General features: G+C 41.7%; 1 protein-coding gene across 2 annotated transcripts; it reads left to right on the top strand.

Annotated features, from left to right (window-relative positions):
- Positions 1-1564: 1564 nt before the first annotated feature.
- LOC115171576 (uncharacterized) lies at positions 1565-16173 on the top strand. Of its 2 annotated transcripts, none has more exons than XM_029728544.1 (21): positions 1565-1682; positions 2176-2306; positions 2736-2873; positions 2995-3031; positions 4028-4081; positions 4218-4286; positions 8369-8478; positions 10196-10333; positions 10467-10506; positions 10636-10689; positions 10902-10958; positions 11129-11213; positions 11506-11595; positions 14082-14135; positions 14238-14330; positions 14458-14568; positions 14736-14807; positions 14910-14984; positions 15085-15213; positions 15551-15716; positions 15832-16173. In XM_029728544.1, the coding sequence occupies exons 1-21, from the start codon at positions 1631-1633 to the stop codon at positions 15874-15876; spliced, it is 1800 nt and encodes a 599-aa protein (XP_029584404.1). In that variant the 5' UTR covers positions 1565-1630; the 3' UTR covers positions 15877-16173. The 2 variants fall into 2 exon arrangements, with proteins under 2 accessions (XP_029584404.1, XP_029584405.1); XM_029728545.1 differs by having other exon boundaries at positions 10470-10506.
- Positions 16174-23654: the final 7481 nt, after the last annotated feature.

Consider the following 23654-nt stretch of genomic DNA (forward strand, 5'->3'; position numbering starts at 1 on the left):
TTCAAGTTTAGTGCCTTGCTCAAAGGTACCTCGACAGACCTAGTCGGCTCGAGGATTCAAACCAGTGACTTTTCAGTTACTGGTACAACGCTTATTAATATTATAATGAGTTGCTTTCCTTTGATCATTAAAACATTCCTTTCCAGCTTGTGGTCGTGTTTTCTTCAAATGAGACACTGGAGGAGAGGGAAAGATCAAACTGATTATTTATTTAGTCTTGTGTCACTCATTTTCAGTTTTTCAAGTTTATGCAGACACACACACACACATGCAGGCACACACACACACACACACACACGTTCCACGCCAGTGCTCCTGGTTTCTACAGTAGCTGCTCATGTGATCATGAACACAGACTGTATGTCTGTCTTTGTGGGATGTCTGATGTGTTCACCAGTAACATACAGGAGCCAATGATGGTATGGTACGGTATGTATGGTACAGTATGGTATGGATGATGAGTTTATGATGTTTTCCTATTTCCTCCCACTCTGAAATGTACCATGTGATCGTAATAATGATATTCTCTTCACACCCTCCACTCACTGAGGGTCAGATGTCACAGTCAAACTAGAGTGTTCATCATCTTTATAAACATGTTAAAAACGCTAACTACTTGTGATCACTTTACCCGCTGAATCACTCTAACAGTTATCTACCATGAGGTAAAGTTATCTAACATGAGGTAAAGTGATCTAACATGAGGTAAAGTTATCTAACATGAGGTAAAGTGATCTAACATGAGGTAAAGTTATCTATAATTTGGTAAAGTTATCTAACATGAGGTAAAGTGATCTAACATGAGGTAAAGTTATCTACCATGAGGTAAATGGGGCAGCAGGTAGCCTAGTGGAGCGTTGGGCCAGTAATCGAAAGGTTGCTGGATCAAATCCCCGAGCTGACAAGGTAAAAATCTGTCGTTCTGCCCCTGAGCAAGGCAGTTAACCCACTGTTCCCCGGGCGCGGAAGACGTGGATGTCGATTAAGGCAGCCCCCCCGCCCCTCTCTGATTCAGAGGGGTTGGGTTAAATGCGGAATACACATTTCAGTTGAAGGCATCAGCTGTACAACTGACTAGGTATCCCCCTTTTCCCTACAGTTCAACAAAACCATGTTCTTCATTCCTACAGTACAACAACAGCCCCTTCTAGTGGTCAGAAGTGTTGTGTGCAGGACCCTGAGTTTTTACTGACATTGTGACCTTCTAGACAGGTCATGTGGGCAGGAGACAGGTAATATGGACCTAGTAATTAGTTCTGCACTTCAGACACATTGCAGTGCACCACCTACAGTGCAATAAAGCATAACACTATTATCAGACTGCCCCACCAGTAGGAATCAGGTCAAGTTGTCATCCTACTGGAGGCTTTACATGGGGGAAAGGAACATTTATTGAAAATATTATAACTTTTTAATATCAATGCATTAAGTTGTATACAAAAGAAATCTAGTTTAATTGTCACAAAACGTTAAAATATTTATCCAAAAACCAGGTGTTTATCGTTGCTCCTCCTTATGATGTAACTTCCGCTCAACAAGAGAAAGTGTCTCTTTCCCGCCTTGATTTGCTTTGCACCGACAGACTGGAACTCAACACGCAGCACACAGTTGTTTGTAATCAGGGGTCACCATGTCTATTTCTTATCTGTTTGGTTTATTATTGACAATCCTGTTAATTCAAGGTAAGAGATTGTGTTTTGACTTTGTATTTTTTCTGGGTGAAGCTGACATTTTGTGTCTTAATAAGTCTCCCCATTTCCTGACACATATTTACAGTAGTGTAGTTGGTTTAGCTTTTTCAATGTCTTGAGTGTTTGCTTATCTCTCAGCTATTTGCCGTTCTCTTGAAAAAGTTACAATTCTCAGGAAAGAGAGATAGCAAAATATAAATTCTCCCTCAAATAGTTTTTCTGCAAAATGGCGTTGGCAGTAAAGCATGTTTTGGGCGTTGGCTACAGTACCAGCACTGTTACAGTATTTCTTTGGTTGTAAGATGTCTCTCCTGCACTCCTATAAACTATATCACTACATGTTAATGTTATCAGGGTCTGTAAATTTAAACTGTTTTTATCTATTCAAAACACATCTGGTTTGTGTCATAAGTTTCAAATCTTCTCCTAACCCTGTGGTAATTGTTTTTCAACATACATGATCTCTTCCTCCTTTCTTCTGCAGGCTGTTGGGGTGGAGAAGAAACCAAGAATGTTAGTTGTGCAAGCCTCCGAACTGGAAATGCTTACAAATACTGTGTAAAGGACAAGGAAAAACCTAAACGTGTGGAGTGGCAATCAGTGGATTCCAATAAGGTAAGATATCTGTTTATTGTATCTCACAAGACTCTCGTGACTACAACTACAGATGATGTACAACTTTCAAACTGGGTATTCAATATGATTCACAAGCTTCACTATCAGACTACTGTAGAATCAGAAATATGACTGTCTTTCACACTTCAGGGGAGGCAGGTAGCCTAGTGGTTAGAGCGTTGGGCCAGTAACCTATAGGTTGCTGGATTGAATCCCCAAGCTGACAAGGTAAAAATCTGTTGTTCTGCCCCTGAACAAGGCAGTTAACCCACTGTTCCCCGGTAGGCTCTCATTGTAAAAAAGAATTTGTTCTTAACTGACTTGCATTGTTAAATAAACAACAAATACAGACAGTAGATACAGTTTAATGACAACATGTAGAATATTGTTGTTCAGTGTTACTTTACTCTTATATTTTTTCTTCCACAGACGTCTATGTGGCTTGCTACGTGGCTTTGCCAAAACAAAGACACTACACATACACACAATGTGATTGATGTCAACTACTCCTGCATCACCCTCCCGGAGTGTGTCAACGTAGACCACACTGCCATAAGCAATGTGACTGTGAGTATGGCTATTTATCACTGCAGTTTAGGCAATGCACAGTTACCTTGTAAACTACAATACCAGACCAAACATTCCAGTTGCATGTTAATAATTTGATATTGATGTTATCATATTTCAGGAGTATTTGACCCATTTCATTGTGTTTGGTGCATCAGGTGAGATGGATGTGTATATTGCTTTTCAAATTTGAGGAGCCTTCTTGTTTAATAGTTTTTTTTTTCAAATGTTTGGGGTCACTTAGAAATGTCCTTGTTTTTGAAAGAAAGCACATTTTTTTGTCCATTAAAAAAACATAAAATTGATCAGAAATACAGTGTAGACATTATTAATGTTGTAAATTACTATTGTAGCTGGAAACAGCTGGCCTTCTAGGCAGAGTTGCAAAGAAAAAGCCTTATCTCAGACTGGCAAATAAAAAGAAAAGATTAAGATGGGCAAAAGAACACAGATACTGGACAGAGGAACCCTGCCTAGAAGGCCAGCATCCCGGAGTCACCTCTTCGCTGTTGACGTTGGGACTGGTGTTTTGCGGGTACTATTTAATGAAGCTGCCAGTTGAGGACTTGTGAGGCGTCTGTTTCTCAAACTAGACACTCTAATGTACTTGTCCTCTTGCTCAGTTGTGAGCAAGAGCCAGTTTGCTCTGTTCTGTGAAGGGAGTAGTACACAGCGTTGTACGAGATCTTCAGTTTCTTGGCAATTTCTCACATGGAATAGCCTTCATTTCTCAGATCAAGAATAGACTGACAAGTTTCAGAAGAAAGTTATTTATTTCTGGCCTGTAATCGAACCCATAAGTGCTGATGCTCCAGATACTCAACTAGTCTAAAGAAGGCCAGTTTTATTACTTCTTTAATCAGCACAACAGTTTTCAGCTGTGCTAACATAATTGCAAAAGCGTTTTCTAATGATCAATTAGCCTTTGAAAATGATAAACTTGGATTAGCTAACACAACATGCCATTGGAACACAGGAGTGATGGTTGCTGATAATGGGCCTCTGTACGCCTATGTAGATATTCCATAAAAATGTGTCGTTTCCAGCTCCAATAGTCATTTACAACATTAGCAATGTCTACACTGTATTTCTGATCAAATCTTTGAAAGGTAGAATATACAGCTTATATATATATATATATTGTCTTGTTCTAGATGAGCCAAAGGAGCTTTTGGAGAAAGAGCCTGACAGTCAGAAAACAATTGCAGGTGAGTGTTCCTCTGTAACAACAGAGCAGAGCATATTGAAGGAGAGCTGTTGTTTCCACTGGCTCTCTGTTGGGTAGTCATCAAATGCTTCTCAGTTATACATTTCATTAACTATGTCTTTCATTTTATTTTTAAGATGATGTGAAGCAGGATGTCGACAATGAAAACCCCAACCATGACAACACTCACACATGGCTCTTCCCAGGTGAGTGAGTCCACGTGATCATTGTGTGGTAGAGTAACACTCTCTTATTAAGCTTAAAAACATCAAATAATATCGTAGCCAATATCAATGGGCAAAACTGTGTTCAACCATTACAAATATTATTGCATCTCTGACAAGTGATTGTTGCAGTCAAATTCCACTTGACTGTTGAGTCACAGTAACTAGGCTTCTCCAAAACTGCCCTCTGATGCCACTGATGGTCATTAGTAGCCTACCAAACTAGCTAACGGACAGTCGCTAATGGTGTGTTCCCTCTAATCACGCTGACAGAACCCTGGCATTCAGAGTTTGAGTGGAATAGGATCACCTGTTGCGCAGTGAGAGCCAGCTCCTCATAACTGGTTGATACATGGAATAAAATAAGTGTTCCTATATAGGCCCATGTAGAGCAACATTTTTCTATAGGCTGTGCTATGTATTTGCAAGAGAAAACAGTTTTGATGACCTATATTAAAAAGAGGAGGATCTCATCAGCTTTCTATAGGCTAGGCCTACTATACTTATTTCTCAACTTTGCTAAAATTAAGCACATTTCTTCCCTTTACAACTGGAGTAGCCTACCTGGCTGGGCTGAAAATGAACCGCTGGAAAGGTGTCCTCCATTTGCTATTCAAGTGCAGTCTTTTCCCCCTGCCCCTGTTCCCACAGAGGCATGATAATGGCTTATTCTACATCCAAACCAATTTCACTCATATATTATTTAGCATACTGTATGTAAAGACAATATTAAAGTAAGAATAGTCTGATGGGTGAGAATATTACCACTTGTGAATCATGCCCAGTGTGTATAGTCTATAAGGCAAGAAACAGTACTTGAATTGTTGGGTGACCTTTTCAAATCGAAGTCGCATGCTTCATGGTTTTCTTTTCTGGATTGATTTTATTAACACTACCTGCTCCAATGCATAGTGCCAACTGTAAAGTTTGGTGGAGGAGGAATACTGGTCTGGGGCTATTTTTCATGGTTCGGGCTAGGCCCCTTAGTTCCAGTGAAGGGAAATCTTAACACAACAGCATACAGCGACATTCTAGACGATTCTGTGTTTCCAACAGTTTGTGGCAACAGTTGCCTGTTTCAGTATGACAATACTCCCATAGACAAAGCGAGGTCCATACAGAAAAGGTTTGTCGATCGGCGTGGATGAACTTGACTGGCCTGCACAGAGCCCTGACCTCAACCACATCGAACACCTTTGGGATGAATTGGATTGCCGACTGCGAGCCAGGCCTAATCACCCAACATCAGTGCCCGACCTCACTAATTCTCTTGTGGCTGAATGGAAGTCCCTGCAGTAATACTCCAACATCTAGTGGAAAGCCTTCCCAGAAGAGTGTCCACATACTTCTGGTCGTGTAGTGTATCTATGAGGATCAACCATCCATCAATTCTTGTGTAAGAAGTACTTTCCCTGTATAAGGCTGAATATTTTTGTTGATACATTTCAAAGTTGAACAAATTACTTTACACATTAACACAATTCATCAAGTTTTGTTAATGTTGAAGCAGCACCCATCACTGGATCAAAGTATTTTATGATGAACAAAGCCCTGCTCGTAGACAGAAGTGGCTGACACAAACCCACTATAGAGGGGGTCAGGAGATGGTTGAGTACAGTCCCACTGTAGAGGGGGTCAGGAGATGGTTGAGTACAGTCCCACTGTAGAGGGGGTCAGGGGATGGTTGAGTACAGTCCCACTATAGAGGGGGTCAGGAGATGGTTGAGTACAGTCCCACTGTAGAGGGGGTCAGGAGATGGTTGAGTACAGTCCCACTGTAGAGGGGGTCAGAGGATGGTTGAGTACAGTCCCACTGTAGAGGGGGTCAGGAGATGGTTGAGTACAGTCCCACTGTAGAGGGGGTCCGGAGATGGTTGAGTACAGTCCCACTGTAGAGGGGGTCAGGGGATGGTTGAGTACAGTCCCACTGTAGAGGGGGTCAGGAGATGGTTGAGTACAGTCCCACTGTAGAGGGGGTCAGGGGATGGTTGAGTACAGTCCCACTGTAGAGGGGGTCAGGAGATGGTTGAGGACAGTCCCACTGTAGAGGGGGTCAGGAGATGGTTGAGTACAGTCCCACTGTAGAGGGGGTCAGGAGATGGTTGAGTACAGTCCCACTGTAGAGGGGGTCAGGAGATGGTTGAGTACAGTCCCACTGTAGAGGGGGTCAGGAGATGGTTGAGTACAGTCCCACTGTAGAGGGGGTCAAGAGATGGTTGAGTACAGTCCCACTGTAGAGGGGGTCAGGAGATGGTTGAGTACAGTCCCACTGTAGAGGGGGTCAAGAGATGGTTGAGTACAGTCCCACTGTAGATGGGGTCAGGAGATGGTTGAGTACAGTCCCACTGTAGAGGGGGTCAAGAGATGGTTGAGTACAGTCCCACTGTAGAGGGGGTCAGGGGATGGTTGAGTACAGTCCCACTGTAGATGGGGTCAGGAGATGGTTGAGTACAGTGCTACTACACAGAAAAACATAAGGTGCATGGAGGAAACTTTCTCACACTTTGTGCAGGACAACAATCCTGTCCCCATGAGAAGGGCAGACGTACCACATAGCTCAGCTGAAATGACAGAAAGTGAGAGTGAGGTTGAACAGGATAATTCCTCAGCTCCAAAGGACAAAGGTGGTGTGAATGAACCATTGGAGTTGTTACCTGGTGAGCCAGAATCTACAACAATGACCTCTCAATCTAAGAAAAATAAGAATAGGAAAAATGCTAAAATTGAAGATAGGAAAGTGGCTATTAAGCCGAGTGAATCGGAACCAAATAAAAACAGGATAAGAGTACCCGAAGGCAGTGCAACTCTGGGGAATACAATTGAAGACAGCCAAACATCAATGTTGGCCTTCATTCAAACGATCCGGAACCAACAAACACCCAAGTGGCCCAGAGTACCAAGCTCCCCATCAGACTGGAGGTAGGACACCTGCAGAAAAGAAGGCTGATATGGAGGATGTAATTCAGGGAGAAGTGGAGAAAAGTCCCCCTAATGAGCCATCCAGACAAAAATCATTGATGAATTGTGGAACATGAATGAACGAAATCATCTAGGTGTGAGTAGCTTATATTACCGGTTTCAGAGAATGACATTCTGTGTATGTGAGTATAACCTCTGTCACTGACATGGCTTTTCAAGAGAATGTGCAATCTCCAGATAATCTCACCTTAATGCAAACTCTCGATATATGTCACAAACAAAACCCGCCTTCAAAATAGAAACTCAGTTCCCTTAACCCAATGATTAGAAAACATCGTACCGTGAACCTTTTTCAAACCGTTCATCAGGTTTAAGTGCTCTGGGACCCATCGTTCCAAGTTTACAGAAAGTCAGTTGTAACGTGTACGCTTAGATTGGGGAAGCAACTACAGGGAGAGCAAATAAATAGAACAAAACAAGAAGCACGAAAAGCGTACTGACATGAAACAGAAAACGAGTCAATGATGCTTGAAGAAAGAACCAAGGGGAGTGACAGATATAGGGGAGGTAATCAGGAAGGTGATTGCGTCTAGGTGAGTGTCATGTAGCGCAGGTGCGTGTAATGATGGTGGCAGGTGTGCGTATTGATGAGACAACTGGCGACGTCGAGCGCCGGAGAGGGGGAGCGGGAGTAAACGTGACAGTACCCCTTCCCTAACGTGCGGCTCCAGCCGCCGGACGACACCAACCAGAGGGATGGTCCCGAGGACCAGGAGCGGGCTGGTTGCTTCTGCTGAGGCGCGGGAACCTGTAGAGCCGGCTTTGGTGTGGGAACCTATAAAACGTACATCATTTTCTTTAGGAATGTAGTGAAGTAAAAGTAATGTAAATTACAGATACGAAAAAAAACAACTCAAGTAGTACTTTCAAATATTTTTACTTAAGTATTTTACACCACTGGTCCTATATGAGTGCTAGTCCTCTTCTTACACAATCTTTATCTATTGTTATTGTTCAATGTATCTAGAACTCAAACCTCTCAATACAGTGTATTTTATTTTGTTTCTGTCTAAAGGAATTTGTAAGTGGTTTTCGTAATAATGCACATAACGTTGTCCTAAATAAAACTTTCTTGACATCCTTAGCATGTACTTTGGTGAAAATTTCCTGTGGACAATTGAAGAGCAGGGATGGTAGATACGTGTATCCATACATTCCAGGGGTATTTGACATTGCGGTGTTCAACATGAACGGGGTAAGTTCAAATCTGTGTTTTAGTTAAGCTATACAGGAAGTAACAACTGCAGGAGAGCAATGGATGCAATCCACACAGAATTACTTGAATTAAAATAATACCACTACATCCAGTGCATTCGGAAAGTATTCAGACCCCTTCACTTTTTCCACATTTTGATACGTTACAGCCTCATTCTAAAATTAATTAAATTGTTTTTTATCCCTCATCAATCTACACACAATACCCCCATAGTGACAAAGCAAAAAAACGTTTTTAGAAATAAAAAATGGAAATATCACATTTACTCAGTACTTTGTTGAAGCACCTTAGGCAGCGATTACAGCCTCGATTCTTCTTGGGTATGACCCTACACACCTGTATTTGGGGGGTTTCTCCCATCCTTTCAAGCTCTGTCAGGTTGGATGGGGAGTATCGCTACACAGCTATTTTCAGGTCTCTCTAGGGATGTTCGATCGAGTTGAAGTCCAAGCTCTGGCTGGGCCACTCAAGGACATTCAGAGACTTGTCTCAAATCCACTCCTGCGTTGTCTTGGCTGTGTGCTAGGGTTGTTATCCTGTTAGAAGGTGAACCTTCGCCCAAGTCTGAAGTCCTGAGCGCTCTAGAGCAGGTTTTCATCAAGGATCTCGCTGTACTTTGCTCTGTTAATCTTTGCCTCGGTCCTGACTAGTCTCCCAGTCCCTTCCGCTGAAAAACATCCCCACATCATGATACTACCACCACCATGCTTCACCGTAGGGATGGTGCCAGGTTTCCTCCAGACGTGACGCTTGGCATTCAGGCCAAAGAGTTCAATCTTGGTTTTATCAGACCAGAGAATCTTGTTTCTCATGGTCTGAGAGTCCTTTAGGTGTCTTTTGGCAAACTCCAAGTGGGCTGTCATGTTCCTTTTACTGAGGAGTGGCTTCTGTCTGGCCACTGTACCATAAATGCCTGATTGGTGGAGTGCTGCAGCAATGGCTGTCCTTCGGAAAGGTTCTCCCATCTCCACAGAGGAACTCTGGAGCTCTATCAGAGTGATCATCGGGTTCTTGTCACCTCCCTGACCAACACCCTTCTCCCCTGAATGCTCAGTTTGGCCAGGCGGCCAGCTCTAGGAAGAGTCTTGGTGGTTCCAAACTTCTTCCATTTAAGAATGATGAAGGCCGTTATGTTCCTGGGGACCTTCAATGCTGTAGAAATGTTTTGGTATTTTTTGGACACAATCCTGTCTCGGGTGCTCTATGGACAATTCCTTTGACCTCATGCCTTGGTTTTTGCTCTGACATGCACTGTCAACTGTGGGACCTTATACAGACAGGTGTGTGCCTTTCCAAATAATGTCCAATCAATAGAATTTTCCACAGGTGGAATCAAGTTAGAGAAACATTTCAAGGATGATAAATGGAAACAGGATGCACTTGAGCTCAATTTTGAGTCTCATAGCAAAGAGTTTGAATACTTATGTAAATAAGGTATTGCTGCTTTTATTAAATTTTTTTATACATTTGCTAACATTTCTAAAAAACAGTTTTCACTTTGTAATTATGGGGTATTGTGTGTAGATGGATAAGGATTTTTTTTGTTTAATCCATTTGAGAAAAATGTTGTAACGTAACAAAATGTGGAAAAAGTCAAGGGGACTGAATACCTTCCGAATGCACTGTACATTCCGTATTGATCATTTGACTTGCCTTTTTCCAACTTGAAATAGTTTTTTGTCTGTCTTTCCCACAGACTGCCATTGCCAACAGTGGAGGGGACAAGCCAATGGAATTTGATAAGAATGAGGTGGCAACGATGAACAACAGTTCAATCACCCTCTATAAATGCCAAAATCTGAAAATGAACATAATTTACATTAATTCTACACAGGTGAGCTCTGTAATTTCGCATTATTTAGAGGTTGATTATAACAACTTACACATTTGTCTTTTTATTTATGAGTTTAATGCCGTATTGTTAGGATGCAACTGATGAAACAATATCCCTCCTCATTCCCTCTTAGCAGAAGGCTGAGGAGAGATGTTCCCATTACATTGTCACAGGTAGATAGTTGACATTCCTCTTTTCCATAAATTTCAAGTATTTTTCAAGGGCACATAGAGAAAAGCACTAAATCATATTCATTCATTTTGAATACTGTACACCTTTTAACCTCCGTCTGGCCTTTGTAGAGATGAGGAATGAGGTTGTGACAACTGCACCTTTGAATTCAACCATCATTCCAGGTGAGTACTGAGATGGCTAATTTTCACGATGGACATTGAGAGACCAATGTCAATCCCTTGAGAATTAGTTTTTTGATGTTATTATATTCTGGATGCCTGCCTGGAAATGAAATTAGGGGAAAGACTATATAACACGTTTTTCTGTGTTGTTCAGTATTTTGATTGATTATGTCATGGAAATAACTTTATTCTCTCTAATACCACCATTATAGATGGAGACAATCCTGATACAAACCATGGTGACACTAGTTTGACCTGGAAAATCATTGGTGAGTGTTTACGCAAATCTATCACCACAGCTTCCTCTGTATGAGCAAATGACAAGTAAATCTGACCTCAAAATTATGCTACCAAGATCAACTACTGTTAGATGGCTATTTTAAAACCTTTTCATTTGTGTGAATATGTCAACATCTGATGACTACATTTTGTTTTTCAGTTGGTGTTGTTGCTCTCGTGCTGGCCATTGCTGGTTTGCTCTTAGTGTTTTTTTGTGTGGTCAAACCTTGGAGAGACAAACAGTGGTGAGTATCCTATATAACTGTTTCTATAACAGTTTTATAACTGTTATTGTCTTTAAGTCAATTAGAATTGTTGCAGAGGGTATATGTTAGTTATGAGACTAGTTCTCTCTGTCTTACTACTAGGGTTTAAAGTCAGACCAATGGGGTCCTAGCAGGTCACAAACAGAATGAGAACAGCCTGGAACTTGCAGGCCACTTACAAACTATAGACTTGTCGGACATTTTGTGAAGTTACTGTTGTTTATCAAACATTATCCTTAATTTCTTATTAATGTAATAATCTAATCTTTAGCAACCAAGCCAACAGAGAAGTGGAAGCGGGTCAGGGCAATCCAGAACCAAACTCCATTCCTCTGATGCAGAATGAGCGACGTGATGCCAGGTAAACCTTTCCACATCCCTTTATTGATCTGTGATCAACCACTGAATGATAGTCTCTCTTGTCTTCAGCTGTTGCTATGGGTCATATTAGTTTCTGTCTCTATAGAACAGTAGCTCTCCAACCCTGTTTCTGGAGAACTACTGTCCTGTAGGTTTTCACTCCAACCCTAATCTAGCACACCTGATTCTAATAATTAGCTCAGGGACGGGAAACTGGCAGCCTGCAGACCCCCATTTTACTGTTGACAGCCAGAATAGTATAATACACAAGGTGCAATTTAAAAATGTGGTTGTGCATCAGGAGTTTTCCTCTTGTCATGAAAATCACTCAATCACTCAATTTTTGATTGGTAAATGAATCTGACCAGCTACCTAAACCTAAACATCGTCAAATTGCTGACAGTGAGGGTGGGCATTGATTTTGTAAGTCACTCTCACTTAGATATCATATTGACATGCATACATTTCTCTCCACCCTATGGCAAAATGAATAGAATTGCAGCAAACTTGCTTTAAAACCTGTTGAGGATAGGGGGCAGTATTTTCACGGCCGGATGAAAAACGTACCCAAATTAAACTGCCTACTACTCGGGCCCAGAAACTAGAATATGCATATTATTAGTAGATTCCGATAGAAAACACTCTGACGTTTCTAAAACGGTTTGAATGAGGTCTGTGAGTATAACAGAACTCATATGGCAGGCAAAAACCTGAGAATAATCCAACCAGGAAGTGGGAAATCTGAGAATTGTAGTTCTTCTTTTGAATCCCTATCGAAACTACAGTGTCTGTGGGGTCACGTTGCACTTCCTAAGGCTTCCATTGGCTGTCAACAGCCTTTAGAAAGTTGTTTCATCCTTCTCTTGTTACTGGGCAGAGAATAGTAGCTCAGTCAATGAGTGGACTGCCTGAGGACAAAGGGCTTGGTTATGCGCAAGCCTGCGAGCGCGCCGTTCCTTCTTTTTCTCCTGGAATGAATACGCTATTGTCCGGTTGGAATATTATCGCATTTTTATATAAAAAATTCCCTAAAGATTGATTGTAAACAACGATTGACATGTTTCTACGAACGGCAATGGAACATTTTGACTTTTTGTGTCTCGATTTGCGCTCGCGCATTATGCCTTTGGATTGTGATCTGAACGCATGAAGAAAACGGAGGTATTTGGACATAAATATGGAGTATTTCAAACAAAACAAACATTTCTTGTGGAAGTAGGAGTCCTGGGAGTGCATTCCGCCGAAGATCAGCAAAGGTAAGGAATGATTTATAACACTAATTCAGAGTTTTGTTGATGCCAGAACTTGGCGGGTAGCTGTATAGCTTGCATTGATGGTTGAGCTATGTACTCAGAATATTGAACAATGTGCTTTCTCCGTAAAGCTATTTTGAAATCTAACACAGCGGTTGCATCAAGGAGTAGTGTATCTATAATTCTTTAAATAATTGTTATATATTTTGTCAACGTTTATGATTAATGTGCTCATTCATCGGATGTTTTGGTGGGAATATATTTTCTGAACATCATGCGCCAATGTAAAAGGCTGTTTTTGGATATAAATATCAAACAAAACATACATGTATTGTGTAACATGATGTCCTATGAGTGTCATCTGATGAAGATCGTCAAAGCTTAGTGCTTCATTTTAGCTGTATTTTGGGTTTTTGTGACACATCGCCTTGCTTGGATAATGGCTGTGTGGTTATTGTTTGTCTATGTACTGTCCTACCATAATCTAATGTTTTGCTTTCGCTGTAAAGCCTTTTTGAAATCGGACAATGTGGTTACATTAAGGAGAAGTGTATGTTTGAGAAATTGAAATTATTAGATTTTTTATGTTTTTTATTTCGCGCCCTGCTGTTCCATTGGATGTTGCTAGCGGAACGTCTGTCATCAACAGGTTTTAAATCTGCAAAATGTTCTCTAATCCCCATAGCAAAATGTTGCTTAGGGCCGGCTCTGACTGCATGTGTGAGTGTGAATGTGGGTACGCAGACCCACGAGCCACTGTGGTCCCTCATAATGAATTCAGATTTCTGTGGCCCCCATCAAAGTTGCCCATCCCTGGAAGCTGCATCAGGTTAGTTACAACTGGGGTTGGAGACAGAACCTACAGGAGGGTAGCTCTCCAGGAACAGGGTTGGAGACAGAACCTACAGGAGGGTAGCTCTCCAGGAACAGGTTTGGAGACAGAACCTACAGGAGGGTAGCTCTCCAGGAACAGGGTTGGAAAGCCCTGCTATGGAAGGCAAAGGAAGAATTACTCAATAGATCTGCATGGCATTTCTTAATACCAGTAATGTCTATTGGCAAGCAACAACTTTCAGCAAAGTCCCTGCCTTTTGAGCCCTGCCCAGGCAAGACATAACATATTCAAGCCAGAAGGGCAACTGGTGTATTTTTGACTGTGGTGTAATGTACCGTAGATGATTCCAGTTGTACCTGTGGGTATCTGACTGAACCTTTGGTACATGTTTTATCACAGAGACATCCGAAAGCCTGATGACGGTGAGACTGTTGAGGCTGTGGTTGTTCCCAGGTTAGTTAAAATACCTCTATTACATCTTTATACTCTACTCTGTCCTGGATCAGTTTGCCTTGCTTATCCTTTCAGTCATGGTCATCATAATATCACTTTTAGTGACCAAGGAGGTGAGCCAGGAGAGGAGAACAGGCAGCCCATGGACAATGAAGAGACAGGCGCTGACACCCCTCTGCTGAATGGAGATGCCAGGTAAACTGTACCACATGACTAATCACCTGGCAGTCCTCTGTAATGTAGGCTATGGATATGGAGAACATTTGTATCCTTCCCAATCGAGATCTTTAAATCCTTATCAATGTAATAATCTCAACTTTAGTGGCCAAGGAGTGGAGGATGGAAAACCGTCAGACAATGACAGAGCAGACACTGAAACCTGTCAGAAGACACATGTTGATTCCCCTCCACTGAATGTACCCAAGGTTGTCAGGTAAATTCTCCACATGAGGACTCCTTTGATAGATCGTCATTATCTGTTGAATGACAATCTCATTTCTCCCATGTATCATGTTAGTCTCTGCCTCTATGGAGGACAGTGTTGTTTGTGCTGGATGAAGAGTTTTAATCCTGATGATAGCCCTGTTATTGGTCCCACAGGGTTAACAGCCAGACTGATGACACACAGCTTCTGGGTCAACCTCAGAGCAATGGACACGTGCCATATAGAAGGTGAGAATGTGTATTTATCTGTGTGTAAAGTTGCATGGGATGGTAGAGGAGGTTAAATAACTGGTTGATGTTTCCTGATCCAGTCTGTATCTTACTCCACAGGGAATCACACCTGACCAATGGGGCTCCAGGTCAGGGTGCTGGTGAGACCCCTCCTCTGAGACCCCTCCTCTGCAGGTGAGTCACTCCTCTGTCATTTAGGTCATGAACATGTAGACCATGTGTGCCCCTCTCAAACAGATCCTTCAATTGTTATCCATGTAATAATCACCCTTAGAAGCCCAGGAGAGGAAGGCGTGCTAGAAGGGCAGGACAGGAAGTCAGGAGACTGTGGGGGAGCAGACCCTGAATCCTGTCAGAAGACACATGCTGAACCACCTCTAGTGAATGGACACCCTGATGTCAGGTAAAGTTGACTACATATTGATACATATTGATACATTGGATAATCATCTCACCAACCCCATTATCCCCCAGTTCATGTTAGCCCAGTGTTTCCCAAACGCTGACCTGGGGACCCCAAGTTTTGGTTTTTGCCCTAGCAGTACACAGCTGATTCAAATAATCAAAGCTTAATTATGAGTTCATGATTTGAATCAGTTGTGTAGTGCTAGGGCAAAAACCAAAACGTGCACCCCCAGGGGGGGCCCCAGGACCGAGTTTGGGAAACCCTGTTATCTCTATAGGGGACAGTATTATGGTGGATCATGAATGTTGATGTTGATGTCTTATTATTCCAACAGGGTTAACGATGAGACTAAGGAAGTGACTCCTGGTGCACAGAGTCCAGGACCTCCTCAGATGAATGGAGGACCTCCCATGTCTAACAGAGCTGCAGAGGAGACCACTGCTCTATTGGACCAACAGGCCTTGGACAAGGACCAAGTCACCAAACCTCCTGAGTTAATAGTAAGTACTGTTTATGTCCTCTGACAACTGGTGAACTGTTTGGCTTGGTATCTAAAATGACGGGGCTCGTTGTCTTTTTGGTCCAACATATTTGTAACTGTTGTGTTTTCCCAAGGACAAAGGACCTAATGATATGGAGTCAAGAAGAGGAGAACTGTAACAAGCGGTGGACGTTTGTATAAGAAAATAAAACCTAATAAGTTATGATAAGATACAGTAATATATGATATACAGTACTTAATATAAGATACACATATGTGACTAGCTTCATCATAATTAGTATTGTCAACCCCAAGACACCTTCTGAGCAGTGTGTTTTACTGCACATTGATTTTCAGAAAGCTCAACAGTTTATTAAGTTCATTCTCTATGTGACGGGTGTAATCTGGATAGGTTAGGAAACGTGTTTAAGCAAAATCAGTTCAAATTCCAAAACAGCCCAGGACTTGTAGATAACTAAAATGACAAATTATTATTATATGAAAATGAGTGTGACTTATGACTGATTATGATAGAGCATGTCACATATTAGCTACAGTATACAATATTGTAATGATATGAAAGGATGGTAAGATCATACTTACGCTAGTATTGTATACTATACATACAAGCAAATATAAATTACATACACATGAGAAGATGCATAAAACATAAACCTCTTTAGTAGAGACATTTCCAAGGTCCTGAGGTCTCAATGTCTTGTGGACATGTCAAATAGCTAAACATTGACCAGGTGTTATTTACACTATGTATACACAAATGTATGTGGACACCCCTTCAAATTAGTGGATATGTCTATTTCAGCCACACCCGTTGCTGACAGGTGTATAAAATCGAGCACACAGCCATGCGATCTCCATAGACAAACATTGGCAGTAGAATGGCCCGTACTGAAGAGTGACTTTCAATAGTACGGGCCATTGGCAGTAGAATGAAGAGTGACTTTCAATGTGGCCCCGTCATAGGATGCTACCTTTCCAACAAGTCAGTTCATCAAATTTCTGCCCTGCTAGATCTGCCCTGGCCACCTGTAAGGGCTACTATTGTGGCGCGCCATTGGCTTAGCCATGAAGTGGTAGGCCACACAAGCTCACAGAACGTGACTGCCGTGTGGTGAAGCGTGTAAGTCGCAATCGTCCGTCCTCAGTTGCAACATTTTACATTTACATTTTAGTCATTTAGCAGACGCTCTTATCCAGAGCGACTTACAGTAGTGAATGCATACATTTCATACATTTCGTTTCATTTCATGCATTTAAAAAAAAAAAATATGTATTTTTTATTTTATTTTTTGTACTGGCCCCCCGTGGGAATCAAACCCACAACACTGCCGTTGCACACACCATGCTGGCATTGCAAACACCATGCTCTACCAACTGAGCAACACACACTACAGAGTTCCAAACTGCCTCTGGAAGCATCGTCAGCACAACTGTTCGTCAGGAGCTTTATGAATTGGGTTTCCATGACCGAGCAGCCACACACAAGCCTAAGATCACCATGCGCAATGCCAAGCGTCGGCTGGAGTGGTGTAAAGCTTGCCGCCATTGGACTCTGGAGCAGTGGAAACACGTTCTTGCTTCAACATCTGTTAGTCCATCAAACAAATCTGGGTTTGGCGGCTGCCAGGAGAACGCTACCTGCAGTAGTGCCAACTGTAAAGTTGGTTAGAGGAGGAATAATGGTCTAGGGCTGTTTTTCATGGTTCGGGCTAGGCCCCTTAGTTCCAGTGAAGGGAAATCTTAACTCTACAGCATACAATTACATTATAGATGATTCTGTGCTTCCAACTATGGGGCAACAGTTTGGGGAAGGCCTTTTCCTGTTTCAGCATGACAATGCCCCCATGCACAAAGCGAGGTCCATAGAGAAATGATTTGTTGAGATCTGTGTGGAAGAACTTGACTGGCCTGGACACGTGACCTCAACCCCATCGAACACCTTTGAGATGACCTAATCGCCCAACATCAGTGCCCGACCTCACTAATGCTCTTGTGGCTGAATGGAAGAAAGTCCCCGCAGCAATGTTCCAACATCTAGAGGAAAGCCTTCCCAGAAGAGTGGAGGCAATTATAGCAGCAAAGGGGGGGACCAACTCCATATTAAAAACCCAGGATTTTGGAATGAGACGTTTGATGAGCAGGTGTCCACATACTTTGGTTATGTAGTGTAGCAGAGACATCATTCTCACAGGGCCCAGTCTAAGAAGCTTTATTTTACTGAAGAAATTACTCATTATTTGAGAGTTACAGCATGTTAGTTTTAAAATAACTTGCAGAATTTGTCCCAACTTCAGCAAAACATTTCACAGACATTTAACACACATCTATAATCCTACTTTCAGTAAAGAAAGTTGATGTTCCATTTTCCTTTAGAGACTAGAGCTCTCAAACTCAACTCTGGACCTCAAAACAAGTTCCACTGCATTTTGTCATTCTTCCCCTCTAATCAGGGACTGATTTAGACCTGTGACCCCAGTTTAGTGCAATTAATTATCAGGTATTACAGAAAACCAGCAGGCTCCGGACCTCGTAGAGTAAGAGTTGAGTACCCCTGCTCTAGAAAATACTCCAACAGACTTTATTTAAACCACCGTTTTCATGGGAAAGCATGATTGGTCTGTTTAAACAGGTAACACTTCATATGGATGTTCTCTTTATAATGCGTTATAGGAGCATTAATAACACCTATTCATAATGCATCAGGATGCACAACATAGATGCTAATAACTGCTCATGAACATCTATAACTGCATGAAGCATTATCACCAGGATGTGTATTCCCTTATGAAGCAAAGTATTACTATGCCAGATGCCATATTTGAAAAGCACATTAGGATCGTGAAATTATACATTCTGTGCTCATTAAGTGGTAGGCTATATTCTAATTTCACTGCATACCCTCTTACACCTATGTAACTCTGTCTTGCGGGCATAAAGGGATAGTTCACCCAAATTACAAAACTACATGTTGTTCTTACCCTGTAAGCAATCTATGGACAAGATAAGAAAGCAATCCATGCTTTGGTTTTGTTTACTGTACTTGGTTAGGGAAATGCAAACATTTTAGCATTTGTGGCACAAATCCAAGTCAATAACCCTGTTAAAAACATTTTTTGCAAATCATCCTAAAGTGTCAACATTTGATTGTGTAGCTCAATTTAATCATTTGAAGATGATTTGGACATGAAGCATGAAAACAATGCAAGAAAGGGGATATTGTCTTCACATTACTTGACATGGGATTTGATCTAAAAAGTTAGCATTTGAAGACAGTGATCAGGTAAACAAAACCAAAGCATGGATTGCTGGGGGTAAAGAAACCAAATGAAATTTGGATGAACTATACCATTTAACAGGAGTGTGGAACTCCTACGTGAAGTCGTTACAGTATAGCCCTCTGACGCAATTTCCTAAAGAGCATTTCATGTAGGTCATACCACTTAGCTTCATAATCATAAGGCATTATGCTGCCTGCTTAAAATGCTGTAGGAATATATAGACATGTATTAGCCATTAGTGCCTATGTCATGCAATATGATGTATAATGCATAGATTAGAAGGTGTTATGAAGGCAGAAGTGTTACCCACAGGTCTTGCAGAAGGAACTGTACCCCACATCCCCACCTACTAGTGACGTGAAAAATACCACACCTTTAGACAGTAATTGTGTAGCTATGTTGACATTTGTGTTCACTGTTTCATTAGAACGTTCAACACATTGAAAGTGTCTGTCAGGTCAAATGACTTAGGCGAATGACATGCCCACGTACATTGAGACCTTATAACCTTAGTGTCAGAAAAGGTTCATTTTCTTCACATTTGAATTATGGTAATTTGACTTGTAATGTATTTGATATGTCATGTCTGTGGGTCGTTCTCATATATATATGAATGGTTTTCACCTGATGCTTTTATGGTTAGTTACCTTACACATGTATTTTGTTTCATTTCCTTATTACATTTTCATGACCATTTTATAGTACTATGCATTTTGACTGTTGGATTGATATGATCTACTCATACATTTCCAATACAAGTGAGTGAGTTAAGACTATTGTTTAATGAATAACTCAGGTCTGATAGATACAAGTGTCCCTCATACTCTCATGTATTATATGTAACAAACTTTCTGCATGCATTTGAATGAGGAAACCTCCATTATTGTCATTGTCATATCTACTTTTTAGCCTGCAAGTTTAGGAAGACTATTCTGCAGGGTTTTGTGTTTTATATAATAGAAATGTAGAACCTAAGATTACTTCTTAATATTATAATATGTGTTTCATTCATTTCATCATTAAAACATTCCTTTCCAGCTTGTGGTCGTGTTTTCTTCAAATGAGACACTGGAGGAGAGGGAAAGATCAAACTCTGATTTATCTAGTCTTCTGTCACTCTTGTTTTTAGTTTTTCAAGTTCATGCAAACACACACACACACACCCACACACCCACAACCACACCCACACCCACACACACACACACACACACACACACACACACACACACACACACACACACACACACACACACACACTAAGGCTCCTGGTTTCTACAGTAGCTACTGTAGACCCTCACAGATGTGATCATGTACACAACTGTACTGAGTCCAAAGTACTGTACAGTATGTCTGTCTTTATTGGGTGTCTAATGTGTTCACCAGTAACACACAGTAGACAATGATGGTATGGTACAGTATGTGGAGGATAATGAGTTATCTGATATGGACATTTCTCATACCTTTTGCCTGTGGTAGTGATACATGTTATGTACTCCTCTTCTTCATACAGATGGACGGAAAGACAGACAGACAGGTGGGCTGAGTTTCCCTGTGTAGACGGTTGATAGATTGTTACATGATGCCTCTCCCTCAGTAGTTTCCCTGTGTAGACGGTTGATAGATTGGTACATGATGCCTCTCCCTCAGTAGTTTGCCTGTGTAGACGGTTGATAGATTGGTACATGATGCCTCTCCCTCAGTAGTTTCCCTGTGTAGACGGTTGATAGATTGGTACATGATGCCTCTCCCTCAGTAGTTTCCCTGTGTAGACGGTTGATAGATTGGTACATGATGCCTCTCCCTCAGTAGTTTCCCTGTGTAGACGGTTGATAGATTGGTACATGATGCCTCTCCCTCAGTAGTTTCCCTGTGTAGACGGTTGATAGATTGTTACATGATGCCTCTCCCTCAGTAGTTTCCCTGTGTAGATGGTTGATAGATTGGTACATGATGCCTCTCCCTCAGTAGTTTCCCTGTGTAGACGGTTGATAGATTGGTACATGATGCCTCTCCCTCAGTAGTTTCCCTGTGTAGATGGTTGATAGATTGGTACATGATGCCTCTCCCTCAGTAGTTTCCCTGTGTAGATGGTTGACAGATTGGTACATGATGCCTCTCCCTCAGTAGTTTCCCTGTGTAGACGGTTGATAGATTGTTACATGATGCCTCTCCCTCAGTAGTTTCCCTGTGTAGACGGTTGATAGATTGGTACATGATGCCTCTCCCTCAGTAGTTTGCCTGTGTAGATGGTTGATAGATTGGTACATGATGCCTCTCCCTCAGTAGTTTCCCTGTGTAGACGGTTGATAGATTGTTACATGATGCCTCTCCCTCAGTAGTTTCCCTGTGTAGACGGTTGATAGATTGTTACATGATGCCTCTCCCTCAGTAGTTTCCCTGTGTAGATGGTTGATAGATTGGTACATGATGCCTCTCCCTCAGTAGTTTCCCTGTGTAGATGGTTGATAGATTGGTACATGATGCCTCTCCCTCAGTAGTTTCCCTGTGTAGACGGTTGATAGATTGTTACATGATGCCTCTCCCTCAGTAGTTTCCCTGTGTAGACGGTTGATAGATTGGTGCATGATGCCTCTCCCTCAGTAGTTTCCCTGTGTAGACGGTTGATAGATTGTTACATGATGCCTCTCCCTCAGTAGTTTCCCTGTGTAGATGGTTGATAGATTGTTACATGATGCCTCTCCCTCAGTAGTTTCCCTGTGTAGACGGTTGATAGACTGTTACATGATGCCTCTCCCTCAGTAGTTTCCCTGTGTAGACGGTTGATATATTGGTACATGATGCCTCTCCCTCAGTAGTTTCCCTGTGTAGACGGTTGATAGATTGTTACATGATGCCTCTCCCTCAGTAGTTTCCCTGTGTAGATGGTTGATAGATTGGTACATGATGCCTCTCCCTCAGTAGTTTCCCTGTGTAGACGGTTGATAGATTGGTACATGATGCCTCTCCCTCAGTAGTTTCCCTGTGTAGACAGTTGATAGAACAATTGTCTTGTTTTTTTCATTTTCAGATAGCCAGGGTCACACTCCAACACTCAGACATTATTTACAAAAGATGCATTTGTGTTTAGTGAGTCCACCAGACCAGAGGCAGTATGGATGACCGCGTGTTCTCTTGATAAGTATGTGAATTTGACTATTTTCCTGTCCTGCTAAGCTTTCAAAATGTAATGAGTACTTTTGGGTGTCATGGAAAATGTATGGAGTAAAAAGTACATTATTTTCTTTTGGACTGTAGTGAAGTAAAAGTAAAAGTTGTGAAAAATATTATTAAAGTAAAAAAAAAAAATATTAAAGTAAAGTACAGATACCCAAAAAATGACTTAAGTAGTACTTTAAAATATATACTTTACACCACTTTTAAACAGCATGATCATTACACAGGTGCACCTTGTGCTGGGGACAATAAAAGGCCACTCTAAAATGTGCAGTTTTGTAACACAACACAATGTCACAGATGTCTCAAGTTTTGAGGGAGCATGCAATTAACATACTGACTGCAGGATTGTCCACCAGAGCTGTTGCCAGCGAATTTAATGTTAATTTCTCTACCCATAAGCCGACACCAACATCGTTTTAGAGAATTTGGCAGTACATCCAACCGGCCTCACAACCGCAGACCACGTGTATGGCGTCATGTGGGCGAACAGTTTTCAGATGTCAATGTTGTGAACAGAGTGCCCCATGGTGGCAGTGTCGTTATGGCATGGGCAGGCATAAGCTACGGACAATGAACACAATTGCATTTTATCGATGGAAATCTGAATGCACAGAGATACCGAGACGAGATCCTGACGCCCATTGTCGTGCCATTCATCCGCTGCCATCACCTAATTTTTCAGCATAATAATGCACAGCCCCATGTCGCAAGTATCTGTACACAAATCCTGGAAGCTGAAAATGTCCATACTCACCAGACATGTCACCCATTCAGCATGTTTGGGATTCCATGGATCAACGTGTACAACAGCGTGTTCCAGTTCCCGCCATTATCCAGCAACTTCTCACAGCCATTGAAGAGGAGTGGGACAACATTCCACAGGCCACAACAGCCTGATCAACTCTATGTGAAGGAGATGTGTTGTGCTACATGAGGCAAATGGTGGCCACTTCGGATACTGACTGGTTTCTGATCCACGCCCCTACCTTTTTTTAAAGGTATCTGTGAGCATCAGATGCATATCTGTATTTCCAGTCATGTTATATCCATAGAATAGGGCCTAATGAATTTATTTCAATTGACTGATTTCCTTCTATGAACTGTAACTCAAAAAGATCTTTGAAATTGTTGCGTGCTGCATTTATATTGTTCAGTATAAGAGACAGGACTTTGGATGAGGGGTTATCCCACCCTGGAGCTCCAGAATTCCATTGGCTTGTGGGTGTAGATGTGTAAATCAAACCAAGGTTGCAATTGGAGTGATATAATTATAACTACAACTTCACACCAAGTCCTTTAAAATATTTTGCATGTTTGATTACCTATTCAAATCAAAATGTCCTTGTGCACCTAGTGTTCATCTAACTCCATGTCTTTATAAATCACAACTTTGAACACTTTGAGCAACGAGGCACATTAAAAGGTACAGCCCATATCAGTTACCTATTGAGAAAGTTAAACCAAAGACAGTACAGTATGAA

This window comes from Salmo trutta, chromosome 32 (assembly GCF_901001165.1).
Source record: "Salmo trutta chromosome 32, fSalTru1.1, whole genome shotgun sequence".
Classification (NCBI taxonomy): domain Eukaryota; kingdom Metazoa; phylum Chordata; class Actinopteri; order Salmoniformes; family Salmonidae; genus Salmo; species Salmo trutta.